Consider the following 15,591-nt stretch of genomic DNA (forward strand, 5'->3'; position numbering starts at 1 on the left):
CCGGAGTCCGGAGGGCATTAATCGAATCAAATATTCAATTTCACCGATTGATTTATAAGTGCCGAAGAACAGGATAATTGACCATCAATCCGGTCCGGCGATTAAATAATTAATTATCGACTCCGATCGATGATTGAATACTTACTTAATTAACCGCGGCTATATGTACATCAGGCGAACGAAAACTTTAACCGTTAATTGCGTCTGGTAATCAAGTGTTTCGATTGTAATCGCGGCTCGTTAATTGCACTCGATGTTTCGGGGGCGGTGATTTTCGAACGGTTACGAGCTCGAGTGCACTTCTATTTAAATATGATAAACGCCGTATATTTTACCTGTCCCGCGTGCACATCGGTATGCCAATATTGATCCTCTTATCTAGCATCTCTATTTTTGTCAGAGCAACGTCGAAACTGACGCGGAAAGCCACTCTACGATTCTCTTCTTTGCCATTTGACAAGTTGCTGGTTAAAGGGATGTGGAGTCAATAATGTCTTCGAACCGAATGGAACCAAATGGGTCGGAGTCGAGCAGCTTTCAATAGCTTATCTAGAAAATACGTTTTTGCGTGTAATTTCAACCCTTTAGCTTAATCAAGGAAGTAGTCAGATGTATTATGTACATAGTTGGTCCATTTTATTTCATTGATTCTGATATTGACAGGGAAAAAACAGAATTAAACGTGTCTGAATTGAACAGCAATTTGTACAGACATATTTTTAAATCGTTTCAACCAAAGAGAAACACAGACGAAAAATATTTTTCGAACATATAACGTGAACAGTTATCTGTCATTTAAAAAAAAACTCTCCAGCTTTGTTTCGTCTAACAGGATTTCCCGTTGAATTTTTATTTAAAGAAATGTTGCATCCCTTAGGAACTTGTGTGAAAAAACCTTTCACGGAACAGATATTTTAGCATCTGTATAATAAAAGTTCCATGGCAGAAGCAAGTTGTTTTCAAGCGTTTATTAAAAAAGCCCTTGGCTTCTGGTCATTTCAAAGAGAAACGCAAACAAGCGTTGAACTGCGAATTAAGTACTGTAGGTAAATATTGCAAATAAACAACGTAGGGTAAACTATACTATACATATGTATATTGCTGGCACGGCAGTAGTTATTGGCACTTTTGATTTAAACGGCAAATATTAAGAATTCCTGGTATAGAAAATCGTTTTTTACTGCTTCTTATTTATATATCAAAGCAACGTTGTAAATTTTCAAAACAGAGTTCCACATATGACTGTTAGCAACGCTGGTACATCCAGTAAGACCGACGGATGACCACAGTGCAGAGTAAATAGTGTTTTATTAAAATTTTCGTTACGAGTAAGTATATTCCATCGCTCTTTAACTTAATTTCGGACTATACTACAGATGTAATAAGTGCGTATATGTTTAGTTATAAAACAAATACATAGTCTGTTTAACGTTTACTTCTTACTGTGCCAATGACTGTACTATTTGTCTTGCGATTGTTATTCACTGAATATATTTTATAATAAAAGATTTATGACTCGTGAAACTGTTTGATTTTGCAGAAAAATCTCTATTAGCTTATAATAATAGAAAGTTAAGCCCGTTTAAACATTTCAAAAAAAGATAAAAAGATTTTTACTACGATTTTAGCTTAGGGTGCCAACCATTGTACAGTTTACCCTACTTGGGATTTTAATCTAACTGTGGAAAGTACTTAATATGTACACACTACTACAGTCCTCAAAAGAATTAAGTGGTTACTTGTGCGAACCCGAAAAATTGGTACCACTTTACGTGATCATAACTCCGTCAAAAATTGTTGTACCGATATCGTTAAACAATGGTTTGAAGGCCTGAAATTTCTAGTTTCAGATGCTCTGCTTCAAATTGTTGCTATGTTGGTTTTTTACAAAGTTATAGCGAGATGAAGACAACATTGACGGTTAACAAAGATTTTGTGCAACTTTGGAACATCACACGGGGAGCAACAAATTTTTTTGATAAATCGCGTTAATATAATTTGGAAGGGCTATCTTTCCTGTGTAAATTGTGTGGTTGTTCAATATTTTACGATTTTTTTTATTCGACATTGAAGTAAATATGGGCAAGAAATCGATTTTGCAAAATCCTGAGGTCGTAGACAAATTTTGAGACCAGATTTGAAATCAGCGTGAAAAAATCTACGGGAAATGATATATAGCATGTTAAAAAAACATTTTTCCCGCGCGTGGTACTGGAGAAACCACATTTTCTTGAAATTCTACATGTTTAACGAATTTTCTCAACATTAAAAAACGTTCGTACCATAATCTCCCTATTTTTCCCATATTCTGCAAAGTTTCAGCTTTAATTTAAAAAACATTTCATCGCTCTACCTCATTTCTATCGAAAGTTCTTTGATTTTGAATCGAGTTTGGTCCTTTTCCACTGCGGTACCGTACTCAGAGATGTCAGGCATCCGCTGTACGTGCGCGCTAATTTCTGCGAAGCATTAACTTCAAACACAGCTGCCATAGGTAAAAAATTGTCGCAGCGAGTTCATGGGGTACTGAATCAAATCGGCAGAATCTGTGCTTCCATCTGACGTTCGGATCATGGTATTACGATCATTTCTCGTCGAGATACAGCAAGTTAAAAAAATGGAAATTGTGCATTTTTTAAGCGTATTTTCAGAAACACCTGGTGTATCGAAATGTTAATGAAATTGAAAAAAGAAAAGGAGTCCCTTGAAGAGACAGAAACGCTCTTTCTATTGCTTTTTTGCACAAAATTCTACGATAATTTTTTCGCTTTCTGGAGCCAGTTAAACTTAAATAGCCCATATTTACTTCAATGTTGAATAACTCGAATAAAAAATATCGCACAATATTCAACAACCACACAATTTACACAGGAAAGATAGCCCTTCCAAATGATATTAACGTGATTTATCAAAAACATTTTTTGCTCCCCGTGTGATGTTCCAAAGTGGCACAAAATTTTTGTTAACCGTCAATGTTGTCCTCATCTCGCTATGACTTTGTAAAAAACCAACATAGCAACAATTTTGAAACAGAGCATCTGAAACTAGAGGTTTCAGGCTTTCAAACCATTGTTTAACTATATCGATACGGCATTTTTTGACGGAGTTATGATCACGTAAAGTGGGACCAATTTTTCGGGTTCGCACAAGTGATTCCTTAATTCTTTTGAGGAGTGTATTTATCGAACAGTATTCAGTATTTTTATTTTATTTCTTCTCATCTCGCGTAGCTTTACGAGAAATTTCCATAATTCTTTCGATTCCCTTTCGAAGTATTTTTAAACAGTAATAGAAGTAAAAATTGTTCACCGTGTAAATTATCCAATCGTTGTCATAATTCGTTTCAAGGACACTTTTGCTCTCCATTGAAATATTCGCAGAAGCCGGCACTTTATTCGAAAATTATTCGGCGCTAACGGTGTGATTAGATCACAGAATTCGCTTGATTAATGTATTCATTCTCTAAAAAGCTATGCTCGCGAGCTTCGCGGATGCTGAAGTATCGCCTCCTCTTCTGCATAATTTCAAAAGGCAAAAGAAAACGTGGAAATTAGCATATGCGGGGATATCTCTTTGAATGGTATTGCGAATTGCGACACAATTCGCGAGCACGAGAACGCATTAACGGTGCTAATTAAGATGCTCACGCAGATGGCACTACTGACGCGCGAACGTTGCACTCTTTTAGACTTAGGCGAAACAACTACTGAATTCTACAGTTTCCTAAAAATAGTACAAGTTTAGCGTCTGAAAAATTATGGTCCTACACGATTTATTTATCATGTACATCTCGTTCGTCTCTCTTGACACAACATTTTACAGAGAAGCACAATTTAAGTTTGATTCATTGCGCCGCATGTTACCCATTGTTCAAATAACGATTACACCGAGCGTAATGTGCACGGGGTTTAAGGCGGATTTCATGAGAGTACGTGCATCAAATTCGTAACGTGCGATTGATGTGCGGAATGTGATCGAATTTTTCAAAATCATCTGAAATTTCGTGTCTAGTTAGAAAAATCAGAGAGCTGGCCTACTTTTATTCAGTGGTGTCAGTGCACTGTGAATTTCATCGATATCTGCAATATAAAAGCTACAAATCTACAGGGTGACAAGAAATAACGGAGTTAATCATTTCTTATTATAATTCTGTCAAATTGACGAATTTTGAAAAACCAAATAATAACAACCATAACATGGTCCATCGGGTTGAGATTCGGTGAGTACGGCGGCCATTCCACAGATGTGATGAAACTTGGAAAATGGGCTTTGCACCACTCCGGAGTCGTTTTTGCTCTGTGGGCCGGCGCGGAATCCTGCTGTAACGTCCATTCCGGATCGCCGAGGTGCTGTTGGGCCCACAAAAGTACGACGGCTTCGAGAATGTCCCGTCGATACACTTCTTGGTTGATTTTGACCCCTTGATCCACGAAAACCGTAGCAAATCCCATTTTCCAGGTTTCATCACATCTGCGGAATGGCCGCCGTACTCACCGGATCTCAACTCTATGAACTCCAGCGTTTGGTCGATTTTGAAGGACAGGGCCTGTGCTCAGCCCCATAAAAGTTTCGAGTCGCTGAAAAAATCTCTGCGCCGGGTGTGGGACCGAATGACGCCAGAAGAGCTGCGGCCCATAGCCGAAAATTTCAAAACACGTTTAAGCCTCTGAATCGGCTCAAAGGGTGGCTACTTCGAAACTTCTTAAATATGTGAATACTATAGGTCTATGTTATAGTTGTTATCATTTGGTTTTTCAAAATTCGTCGATTTGACAGAATTATAATAAGAAATGTTTAACTCCGTTATTTCTTGTCATCCTGTAAATAAAAAACAATCGTGGATCCTATCAGAAAAAGATTTCATTCTACCGAAATTCATCAATTATGTTTTAGACTTGTGCAAACTTTAACGTTCTGTTGCTTTTAAAGATTCTCGTAACTCGAGGTTGTCTTCTTCAATATTTTTTCTATTTGCAATGTTCCAAGTGACGTCAACTCTGTCAATACGTATACCAAAGACAATGAAATAACCGGTTTCGATTTTGTATTTCACCGCAGCCGTATTTGTAAAGTTACGTTCATGCAAATTTGGTTCGAATCTTCGGTAGAGCATACAGTGAGCCACGAAAGTATTCGAACGCCCTCTAAAACAGAATAACTTTTTTATTATTTTACGAATAAACGACCTGATTTTTTATAATCAATTAGAAACATTGGTTTACGAAATGATATGAAAAAAAGATTTTCCAAAAATTATAATTTACAAGGTCACATGCAAAAATAAAAAAGGCATTTCTTAAAATTTTTTTGTTTGGACCCTTAATGAAAATTTGAAATATATGTTTTGTAGATCTACAGTAGTTACACACATGCTGAAAATTTCATCGAAATCGATTTTCATACCCAAGAGCTACAAGCAGTTAAAAATGGTGAAAATCGTAGTTTTACACGACTTTTGATCAGTGATCTTTCGATGCGTGTCATTTCGATGATTTCGATGAAATTTTCAGCATGTGTATACAGTCAGCGGCAATATTAAGTGGACACCCTTAAAGATCGCACAACTTGTTAAAAATTGGTCAAAAGGACTTGAATTTTTTAAAGATGTTAGACCGGCTAGTTCGCTAGAGAATAAGTAAACAAAAATGTATTAAGATTGCAATTGGTAGGAATCGTACAAAATTTAAAAAATGATGTTTTGTCAACTTTTTTATCTGAGCCTGTAACGATAATTTAAAAAATGCGTTTTATAGATTTCGGTAACTTATATACACATTGAAAATTTCATCGAAATCGGTTAACATTGCAATGAGCTACAAACGATTAAAGATGATCACGTAAGGGCGAAATTCCCTGGCAAGGCTGAAAATCTGCGTCCTTCACCCTTAAGCTTTCATCTTTAAACGTATGTAGCTCATTGCAATGTTGATCGATTTCGATGAAATTTGTATGCATATAAGTCACCGAAATCTATAAAACGCATTTTTTAAATTATCGTTACTGGCTCAGATAAAAAAGTTGACAAAACATAATTTTTAAAATTTTGTATGATTCCTACCAATAGCAATCTTAATAAATTTTTGTTTACTTATTCTCTACCGAACTAGCCGGTCTAACATCTTAAAAAAATTCAGGTCCATTGGACCAATTTTTAAGAAGTTATGCGATCTTTAAGGGTGTCCACTTATATTGCCGCTGACTGTAACTAACATAGATCTACAAAACATATATTAAAAATTTTCATTAAGAGCCGAAATAAAAAAGTTTTGGAAAATGCCTTTTTTATTTTCGCATGTCACCTTGCAAATTATAATTTTTGGAAAGTCTTTTTTGCATATCGTTTCATAAACCAATGCTTCTAATTGATTACAAAAAATCATCGTCGTTTGGTACAATTACAAAAAGCTTATTCTGTTTTAAAGGGCGCTCGAATACTTTCGTGACTCACTGTATATTATATATATACGAGGAATTTTAAATACCTACACGAACCAGATGTCCCCAATATGCCGAAATTTCTTCTGAAAGGGTTAACAGTGGTATGAATCGTCTGGAAAAGGCGATGTTCACCGAGGGGAGGTGTTCCGAATCCTCGACATCTTTCGAAGCGAAGTAACAGCGGGTCTTTCGCAAAAGTTCGAGACGGTGGGTAGTCGGTAGCGATGTCGGGAATCGCACGATGGAACAGTTAGTTATTCTATGCTCGTTTGTCACTCGGTAAAGATTGCCGGAGTAAGGAAGACGGATAAGTGGTTTTTCGCATGAGCTGAGGAGGCAACGCGCGACGCCTCGGAACTTTAAACGAATCGAGACAGAGTCGCTTCGTTACTTTCGACGAACAAACAAAATCCATTTTCAAGATAGAATAAAAGTTTATTCGGAGCGAGTTGTCCTTATTTCCTGTGTATTCCGGTTATTCTGGAAAATCAGGGGAGGAGACACCCCGCCCGCCCGGTCGCATCCGGTTAAACTTTTAGAACTGCGAATGAGAGAGAAGAGTTACGATAACTGTAGATAGCGTCGCAAACAGCCATATTCCTGAACGCGGTGGGGAGGGGAGGGTGTGGGTGTGTGAATCTATGGGGCCATTCATTTTTCTATTGAATTATGGCGCTCGCGGATTATCTTCGGAAGTGTATTCAGCGTGGGATTACCGTACACAATTATGTGCCGCGGAGGTTAGCATACCAGAGCATTACACGGCCGACTATCTCTTGCCGAACCATGTAGGGATATTGTGCTCGAAATGCGCAATAATTCTTGTCGTTTCACCATATGCTGCCCGGCTAATGCGGTAGAAATCATTGCAACCGCAATTGAATTTGTCAAGCCCCTATTATTAACACTTTACCTGCCTGTAATTACACGAATCACTTGCAATTTGCTGCGAAATGTCATATATGTATACAATACATATACAGGGTGTTAGAAAAGTCTGGAAACGGTCGAATATCTCAAAAATAAAGCATTTTAGAGAAAAATGGTTCAGACATGTATTTTATGGTTTCGCAAGGGCTATAAGATGGTGCCATTGGTTTGACCTTGAAGAGTCATTTGTAGGTCACGTGGAGGTTACCTCAATTTTTTTTAAATGGCACCCCCTATTTTTTTATTACATATTCTTGTAGCTGATCTCGAGAGCTTTCCAAAACACTATAATCAAATGTTTTTTCATGAATTAATTTTCGAGTTATAAGGCTTCAAAGGTACAATACCGCCGCGCCGGCATTAGCGTTAACCGAGATGTACCACGTGGAGGTTGCACGGTCGGATTTACATCTCTTGTGTGTGTGCGTGTGTAAACGGGTTTTTACTGAATTAAATGTTCGAATTGTCTTCCGTCTGCTGCGTGACAATGACCTAATCGTAGATAAAATTCATTTAAAACGTTTCGTCTCATTTCTGGTGAGATAAGATTTACTCGGTGCAGTATGCGTTCCCTAAGGTCTGCCAAATTAGCAGGTTTCGTTACGTATACATTGTTTTTAACATACCCCCGTAAAAAGTAGTCCAATGGAGAAAGATCTGGTGATCTAGAGGGCCACTCTATTTCTCCACGTCTTCCTATCCATCGGTTTAAGAAAGTATTAGTTAAATATTGACGCACTATTACTGCATAGTGTGGCGGTGCACCATCTAATTTTAATATTTTTATCTGGTGAATCCGATGTGCTAAAGATTTCGTTAAATAAATAAAAAAATCAAATTAAAAAACGCATACTGCACCAAGTAAATCTTATCTCACCAGAAATGAGACGAAATATTTTAAATGAATTTTATCTACGATTAGGTCATTGTCACGCAGCAGACGGAAGACAATTCGAACATTTAATTCAGTAAAAACCCGTTTACACACGCACACACACAAGAGATGTAAATCCGACCGTGCAACCTCCACGTGGTACATCTCGGTTAACGCTAATGCCGGCGCGGCGGTATTGTACCTTTGAAGCCTTATAACTCGAAAATTAATTCATGAAAAAACATTTGATTATAGTGTTTTGGAAAGCTCTCGAGATCAGCTACAAGAATATGTAATAAAAAAATAGGGGGTGCCATTTAAAAAAAATTGAGGTAACCTCCACGTGACCTACAAATGACTCTTCAAGGTCAAACCAATGGCACCATCTTATAGCCCTTGCGAAACCATAAAATACATGTCTGAACCATTTTTCTCTAAAATGCTTTATTTTTGAGATATTCGACCGTTTCCAGACTTTTCTAACACCCTGTATGTATATTGTTAAAATATACAAATATTAAATCGATCGTTCCTTGAATGAAACAATAGAATCATTTTGACATATTTCAACATGCCCCCTCAAAATTAAATCTATTATTTAATAAAGAAATGCCTTCTTTGTGCTCTGTTTGGGGCTATCTACATATGGTCCAACATTTGCTGCTTAGGATTAGGAAAACCTAGAAAAAACTAATCAGACCACTCAAACATTATAACACATCAAAATAATCAAACGAACAAGACCATATAAATAGATCATATAAATCATAAATCATTCTTCATTCTACACCCATTTCAATTCTCATCTTCATGAATTTCTGCCCTGTAAGTGGTTTAGTTAGCACATCCGCCACTTGTTCGCCTGTAGGAATATATTTCAATATTAACACTTTATTCCCGTTAGTTATTCGTTCGATGTATCGTTCAATGCTTTCTAGCCTGAATGATTCTCAATTGACGTGTGATATTTAAATCCAATAGACGTGTTTTCTGTGTGCTAATAGTTGTATTAATAAAACTCCATTAAGTTAATTTTGTTTGATTAAATACATAATCTAATATATATGTCGGAGATAGCCGAGACACTCCCGTAGGAATCCCAGAAGTTACGTCGCCCCCTGACGTATCCATCGGGACGGGGAACCCAGGCAATCAGTCACAAACACTTGAAGACAAAAGTCGCGAAAAACACGGCTCGTCGCCGCACAGTGGTCCGGATCGAAGAAGTTGATGTCATTTTGTTATAACTTTTGAACTATTAGAGATATCCCAATCAAATTTTCACCAAAAATATTTAGAAAACAGTAATTCTTACCTAGAGATAATTAAATATTTTTTGCATTTGTTAAACAATAATTTTTACTAACAGTTCATTGATATTTTTTATTAAAAAATGAATTGTTCAAATATAGTTTTTCAACCTTTTTTTACTTGTTGTGAACAATAATTTTTAGTGTTGGTCTTAATCTTTAACACATAAAAGAATGCTTTCCTGTGTAAAAAAAAAGAAATATTTTAAATACATATTGCGACTAAAATAGTACTAACATTATATTCAGTCAATATTACCATAAATAAAAAAGTACGCTAATAAAATAAACATATCATAATTTGTCTTTCGTGATGATCTATGATGATCGATTGCATTAGTTAATTAATAACTCTACTGTCTCAGGATTCACTATTTTAGGATTTCTTTTACATGTTCATCTTACAGTCAGCAGCAATATTAAGTGGACACTCTTAAAAATCGCATAAATTTTTAAAAATTGGTCAAAAGGACTTGAATTTTTTAAAGATGATAGACCGACTAGTTCGCTAGAGAATAAGTAAACAAAAATTTATTAAGATTGCAATTGGTAAGAATCATAAAAAATTTTAAAAATGATGTTTTGTCAACTTTTTTAGCTGGGCCTGTAACGTTAATTTAAAACATGCGTTTTATAGATTTCGGTAACTTATATGGTCAACATTGCAATGAGCTACATACGTTTAAAGATGATAGCTGAAGGGTGAAAGTCGCAGATTTTCAGGAATGCCAGGGCATTTCGCTATTACGTGATCATCTTTAAACGTTTGTAGCTCATTGCAATGTTGACCGATTTCGATGAAATTTTCAATATGCATATAAGTTACCGAAATCTATAAAACGCATTTTTTAAGTTATCGTTACAGGCTCACATAAAAAAGTTGACAAATCATCATTTTTTAAATTTTGTATGATTTCTACCAATTGCAATCTTAATACATTTTTGTTTCCTTATTCCCTAGAGAACTAGCCGGTCTAACATCTTTAAAAAATTCAAGTCCTTTTGACCAATTTTTAAAAAGGTATGCAATTTTTAAGAGTGTCCACTTAATATTGCCGCTGACTGTAAGATTAACATGTAAAAGAAATCCTAAAATACTGAATCCTGAGACAGTAGAGTTATTAATTAACTAATGCAATCGATCATCATAGATCATCACGAAAGACAAATTATGGTATGTTTATTTTATTAGCTTACTTTTTTATTTGTGGTAATATTTACTGAATATAATGGTAGTACTATTTTAGTCGCAATATGTATTTAAAATATTAATTTTTTTTACACAGTTTTTTTAATATTGCATTGTCATAGAGTTCTGAGCTATGTTTAAAGTTTCAAGTCTCCAGTTCATCGGGAAGTGGTTTAAAATTTGATTACAAGATTTGACGCATACAACAACAACTCGGCAAGCTAATGTAAGCGTGGTAAAAAGGGAAAGTAACTTATTTGCACACCTAATATACATATTGCATATGTATAAATGGTGTAGAAATGTGGCACCTACCTCGATTTTCTCCACAGAAAAATCGAACTACACTTTTATAAAATAATTTAAACTACGAGTTTAAGGAAGGTCGCGATCCTCATCGTTTTCGGATTCAACATTTTCTGGATTATGTAAATATCAGCACGTTTAAATTAAACTGAAAGACTCGATTGAATTTTAATCAGAAACTTCGGGCCACATTCTCCTCTACCCCTCGGGATCATTAATCTGCCTACCCCGAAGCTTTTCTCATAATTCTTTCAATCAAATTTCCTGCGGAACTATAAGAATTCTTAAAAAGTTCCTCCATTCAGGAATTTTTCCGACCCTGAAATTATTCCGATCCCCCGTCAAGAATCGGTTAACAAAGCCCACTTAATTATTCCGTCGGATCTTATAAATAGCACAGAAATGATGTCACTTGAACAGGGTCGTGGTCGAAATTAAATCGAACGTAATACGGTTCCGCGGAGGTCGTTGATCTAATTGTTTTTTTCCTCGACGAATTGTTCGCCGCCGGTGACCCGACAGGGACCGAATTAAAATGGCCGACGGATTATTGGTCATACTTGGTCATATTTTTTTCCGGGCGACACCGCGACCATGCTAAATTGATACGAGTTATCACGGCCGGGTCCGTGTCCGTGTCTGCGGATTTTCCGCGAAAAAGATTAACGTTTCCCCCGCGGACTAAACGAAATCGCGTTTAAATCATTGTTACTAAATAACGAAACGTGAATTACCGCGCGAGAAATTCTTTTTCAACGCTGGGAACACGGACATGTCGAGAACGTAAGTCAGCATTTGTTGGAAATGATTCTGTGCCAATATTATGTTACGAACAACAATCGATACAAAATGAAAGTTCTCGCGTGCAATGGCGAGAGTTGACCAGCGAACTTTGTTTCTGCAATTCGACTATGAGAGAGAGATGCGGTTGCATGGATGCAGTGGTAATATATGTATGTGACGCGATATTGCTGATCGTGTTTGTCCTGTCGCGCGCGGTTTTCTGAGTTAGGTGTTGCCGTACATCCGGCAGCTGGAAAAGTACGACCCTATTTTAGAATTTGTTCCATGTATATAATTACACGGTACGGCTCACGGATTAAATGGCCTCGCGTACAGCATATTTTTTGAGAAATGAATTTCTTCGATCCACAAGGATGAACGCAAATCCTCGGGAGGTAATTCTATTCTCCAGCTTCAGTTCCTTTTTGCTCAAGCAATCATCCCATGTCCGATTTCACCAGCAGTCTTCCCTCAGCCCGCGTACACAGCATTCGCAGCGAAAAAAGGCAGATATGTACCTCGGTTATTACTTTCGCGTCCATACAATGCGTACGTAACGAAGCAACGTTGAATGGCGTCCTCCCCGCGCAATCGGCGTTCAAATGTCTTTCTTTCTCTCCGGTTAATTTTCCATTTTCACCCTCTCTTTTTTTCTTCTCCGTCCCATCGCATCTCGTTTCGCTAATCATTCTGATTTTGCACGATTATGTTTTGTTACCACAGCACAGCATATACTGAAATCTGGTTAACCCTTTGCTTTTGCGACATTGATTTGCTTGAACCTGCTCGAACCTGCAACTGATTGTCCTACAGCGAAAGGGTTAACCCGAACACATGTCATTTCATTTCTGTTTTGTTATTTGGTTTTAGGCGAGCTTCGTATTTCGAAGCAATTCCAATGCGCGAATAATAAAAAAATACCGATCTCGTGGGTCTGCGACAAAGAAAACGACTGCGGAGACCATTCCGATGAAGCCGAGGAGGTATGCAAAGGTGAGCGATGAGACGGTTATTCAAATGTATCGTGTGCACTTTGTACGGGTTCGGAACGATGCCGAACCCCCGCTATAAAAGATCGAATAAAATACGCGAGCGTTCGTGTATCTCTCTTCCTGTTTTACCCCAATCAAAAGGGAGCAAAAACCGCGCGGTATGATCGATATTCGAGTTCCGAGGGAAAAGAAAAGCAAGAGAAAATCCCGGGGGAAAAACAGAAACCTCGGTGGGGCAATTATTGTGTAGAAAAATTAATTCGTAGCCTTACCTTCGAGAATTTCTTGATTATTTCCAAACAAAATACGTTCTACTCTCTCCATCGCTATACACTATACATATAATCTCCATCGCTTTTTATTATGCAGCTAGGTAACTAATTAATCAAATTAATGGGTGAATATTAAATTAATTTATAATTGATTCATTCTGACAGCTACGACTCTATACATGCAGGGTAAACTGTACACAATGATTGGCACCTTAAGCCAAAATCTTAGTAAAAATCTTTTTATCTTTTTTTGAAATATTTAAACGAGCTTAACTTGCTATTATTATAGCCAGGCCTGGTCAACAAGCGGCCCGCCACGTTAAATTGTGCGGCCCGCCAGGCGATTTCACATTTCTATTATATCTTTTGTTTCTCGTTGTATGTGTACAAAAAATATTAAATAAATGAAAATTTGCATGTGTCATTATTATAATGCGCAAGTGCGACTACGAACTCCAGTTCTATATTTGATATCTTTGATATAATTGAGTTACAGTGCAACAATGAAATGAAACAAATTTTTGTTTATATAATAGAATAATTATATGACCTTCTTTAAATAAAAATAACGATGACCTTGAAATTTCGAAATATGATTTCCATAAATTTTTATTTGGCCATTGTATTCATCTTATTGAACAGTGCAAATTTCTCCTCTGACATTGTTTCGTATAATCACAAGTAACAGAGATATGTAAATACCTACATTGAAATGTAGCATATTTTGGCTGATGCTAGGACATACAGTAAGGAGTATAACTGATTCCACACACTTTAAATCAGAACAACTTATTTATGAATGAACCAAACGACTTCAATTTCTCTGTAAGGCTAGAAGAATTAGTTTAGTAAATGATGTGTAATAAATAAGTTGAGAAAATGCATTTGGACGGAATTGTGAAAAACAATAGTAAAAATTGATTTTTAGAACTTTTTTAGCTGGGCCAATAACGAAAATTCAGAAGATGTGTCTGGTCAACTGATATAAATTATATACGCTCCCAAAATTTTATTGAAATTAGTTAATTCGTTTATAATTCGTAAACCAGTTAACCAATTTTAATGAAATTTCAGAGCGTGTATAATTCATACCAGTTGACAAAAGACATTTTTTAAATTTTCGTTATTGGGCCAGCTAAGAAAGTTGTAAAAATCAATTTTTAGTATTGTTTTTCACAATTCCGACCAAATGCATTTTCTCAACTTATTTATTACACGTCGTTTACTAAACTAATTCTTCTAGCCTTATAGAGAAATTGAAGTCGTTTGGTCCATTCATATAAAAGTTATTCTGATTTGTTGTTGTATGCATTTGTTCATTTCCGAAAATATGTTATAAAATAAATGAGATTCATAAGAATTTTCCTAGATTTAAATTTCTCGAGAAGCAACACTAATTGCCAGCAATAGTACAGTTTACCCTATTTGTACGTCCAATATTTTCCAACATTTTCGTGTATAATAAACGTTCGCGTCTCGCGAGAGGGAGGGCAGCAAGAGGAAATCCGGAAAAAAGAGGACCCGGAGCAATTATTTTCGTTTTATTGACCTAAATCATTTCATACGAAAGAAGCGACTACTATAGCGATGCGGGGAGAAGATCTTGGGCTCGGTCTTCATAAATATGGATCCCTGAATGCCTGCGGGTTCTACTCCCCCTTTTTTAAAGTGGCTATTGCTCCGGGAAAAATTCTGAAGCTCCTCAGGAACCGCGTTTGTATCCTCCGAGGATGCAAATACCTTTCAGAATCGAAGTAACGAACGTAATTGTACAGAATAAAATAAATAGAAACGGTTTTGTAATGTCGGAGGAGTCCGATTGAAAATTCTGTACAGCCTGTGACGCGAAAAAGTTGCTGCTAATTATAAAGCTAGCAAATAAAGCGACTCGTCTACGCAAATATCTCGATTCATAAAAGAGATCGCGAAGCTCCGCGGTCATCATACGAAGGTCAGCCTATAAATTACTATCATCCTGGTTTACAATGCTGCGCAGTTGCGCGAATCAAACGCTGATTTAGAAATTTACTATGATTCGTGCGATTGAGCGATCCGAGCGATGATAATCCCAGTGACCTCGGCGGGTCACCGATAAGATAATAACAAATTATGAATTGTTTTTTAACTGACTTCTGACTTTTAATTAAAAATAATAAAGGCGTTTTAGTGTCGGAGGATTAAACTTGGAGTTACGAAGCGCAGTCATTTAATATTAGTAGCTCGTATACAGTGGTCCTCGAAAGTCCTCGTGCACAGAGATATAACTCGTGCGATGCATTTTTATCGACTTTTCTGATAGTCGTGCTGCATTCAAGCAAAGTTCCCAGACAATCAAATTCGATAAATAACGCTCTGGAACTGTCGGAGATTTTGCGAGGATTAAAGACGTAAAAGTGTAGATTGATCCATGCGCGTGCACTCTGCAATCGAAGGCTCCATAAATGCACGTAATTTCTACGATCAACCCTTCGTGGACCAGAATTTCTTCCAAATATGA

General features: G+C 36.7%; 1 protein-coding gene across 10 annotated transcripts in view; it reads left to right on the forward strand.

Moving 5' to 3' along the window:
- LOC143213576 (low-density lipoprotein receptor) overlaps nucleotides 1–15,591 on the forward strand; it is a 132,010-nt gene that overhangs the window by 3,095 nt on the left and 113,324 nt on the right. For 7 of the 10 annotated variants that reach the window (XM_076433563.1, XM_076433561.1, XM_076433565.1 and 4 more), the window contains exon 2: nucleotides 12,701–12,823. The exons of the other annotated variants lie outside the window; for them this stretch is intronic. In XM_076433563.1, coding sequence (XP_076289678.1) covers nucleotides 12,701–12,823 — 123 coding nt within the window. The remainder of the gene's footprint in view (nucleotides 1–12,700; nucleotides 12,824–15,591) is intronic. 10 annotated transcript variants of the gene reach the window in all.

This window comes from Lasioglossum baleicum, chromosome 11 (genome assembly GCF_051020765.1).
Source record: "Lasioglossum baleicum chromosome 11, iyLasBale1, whole genome shotgun sequence".
NCBI lineage: Eukaryota > Metazoa > Arthropoda > Insecta > Hymenoptera > Halictidae > Lasioglossum > Lasioglossum baleicum.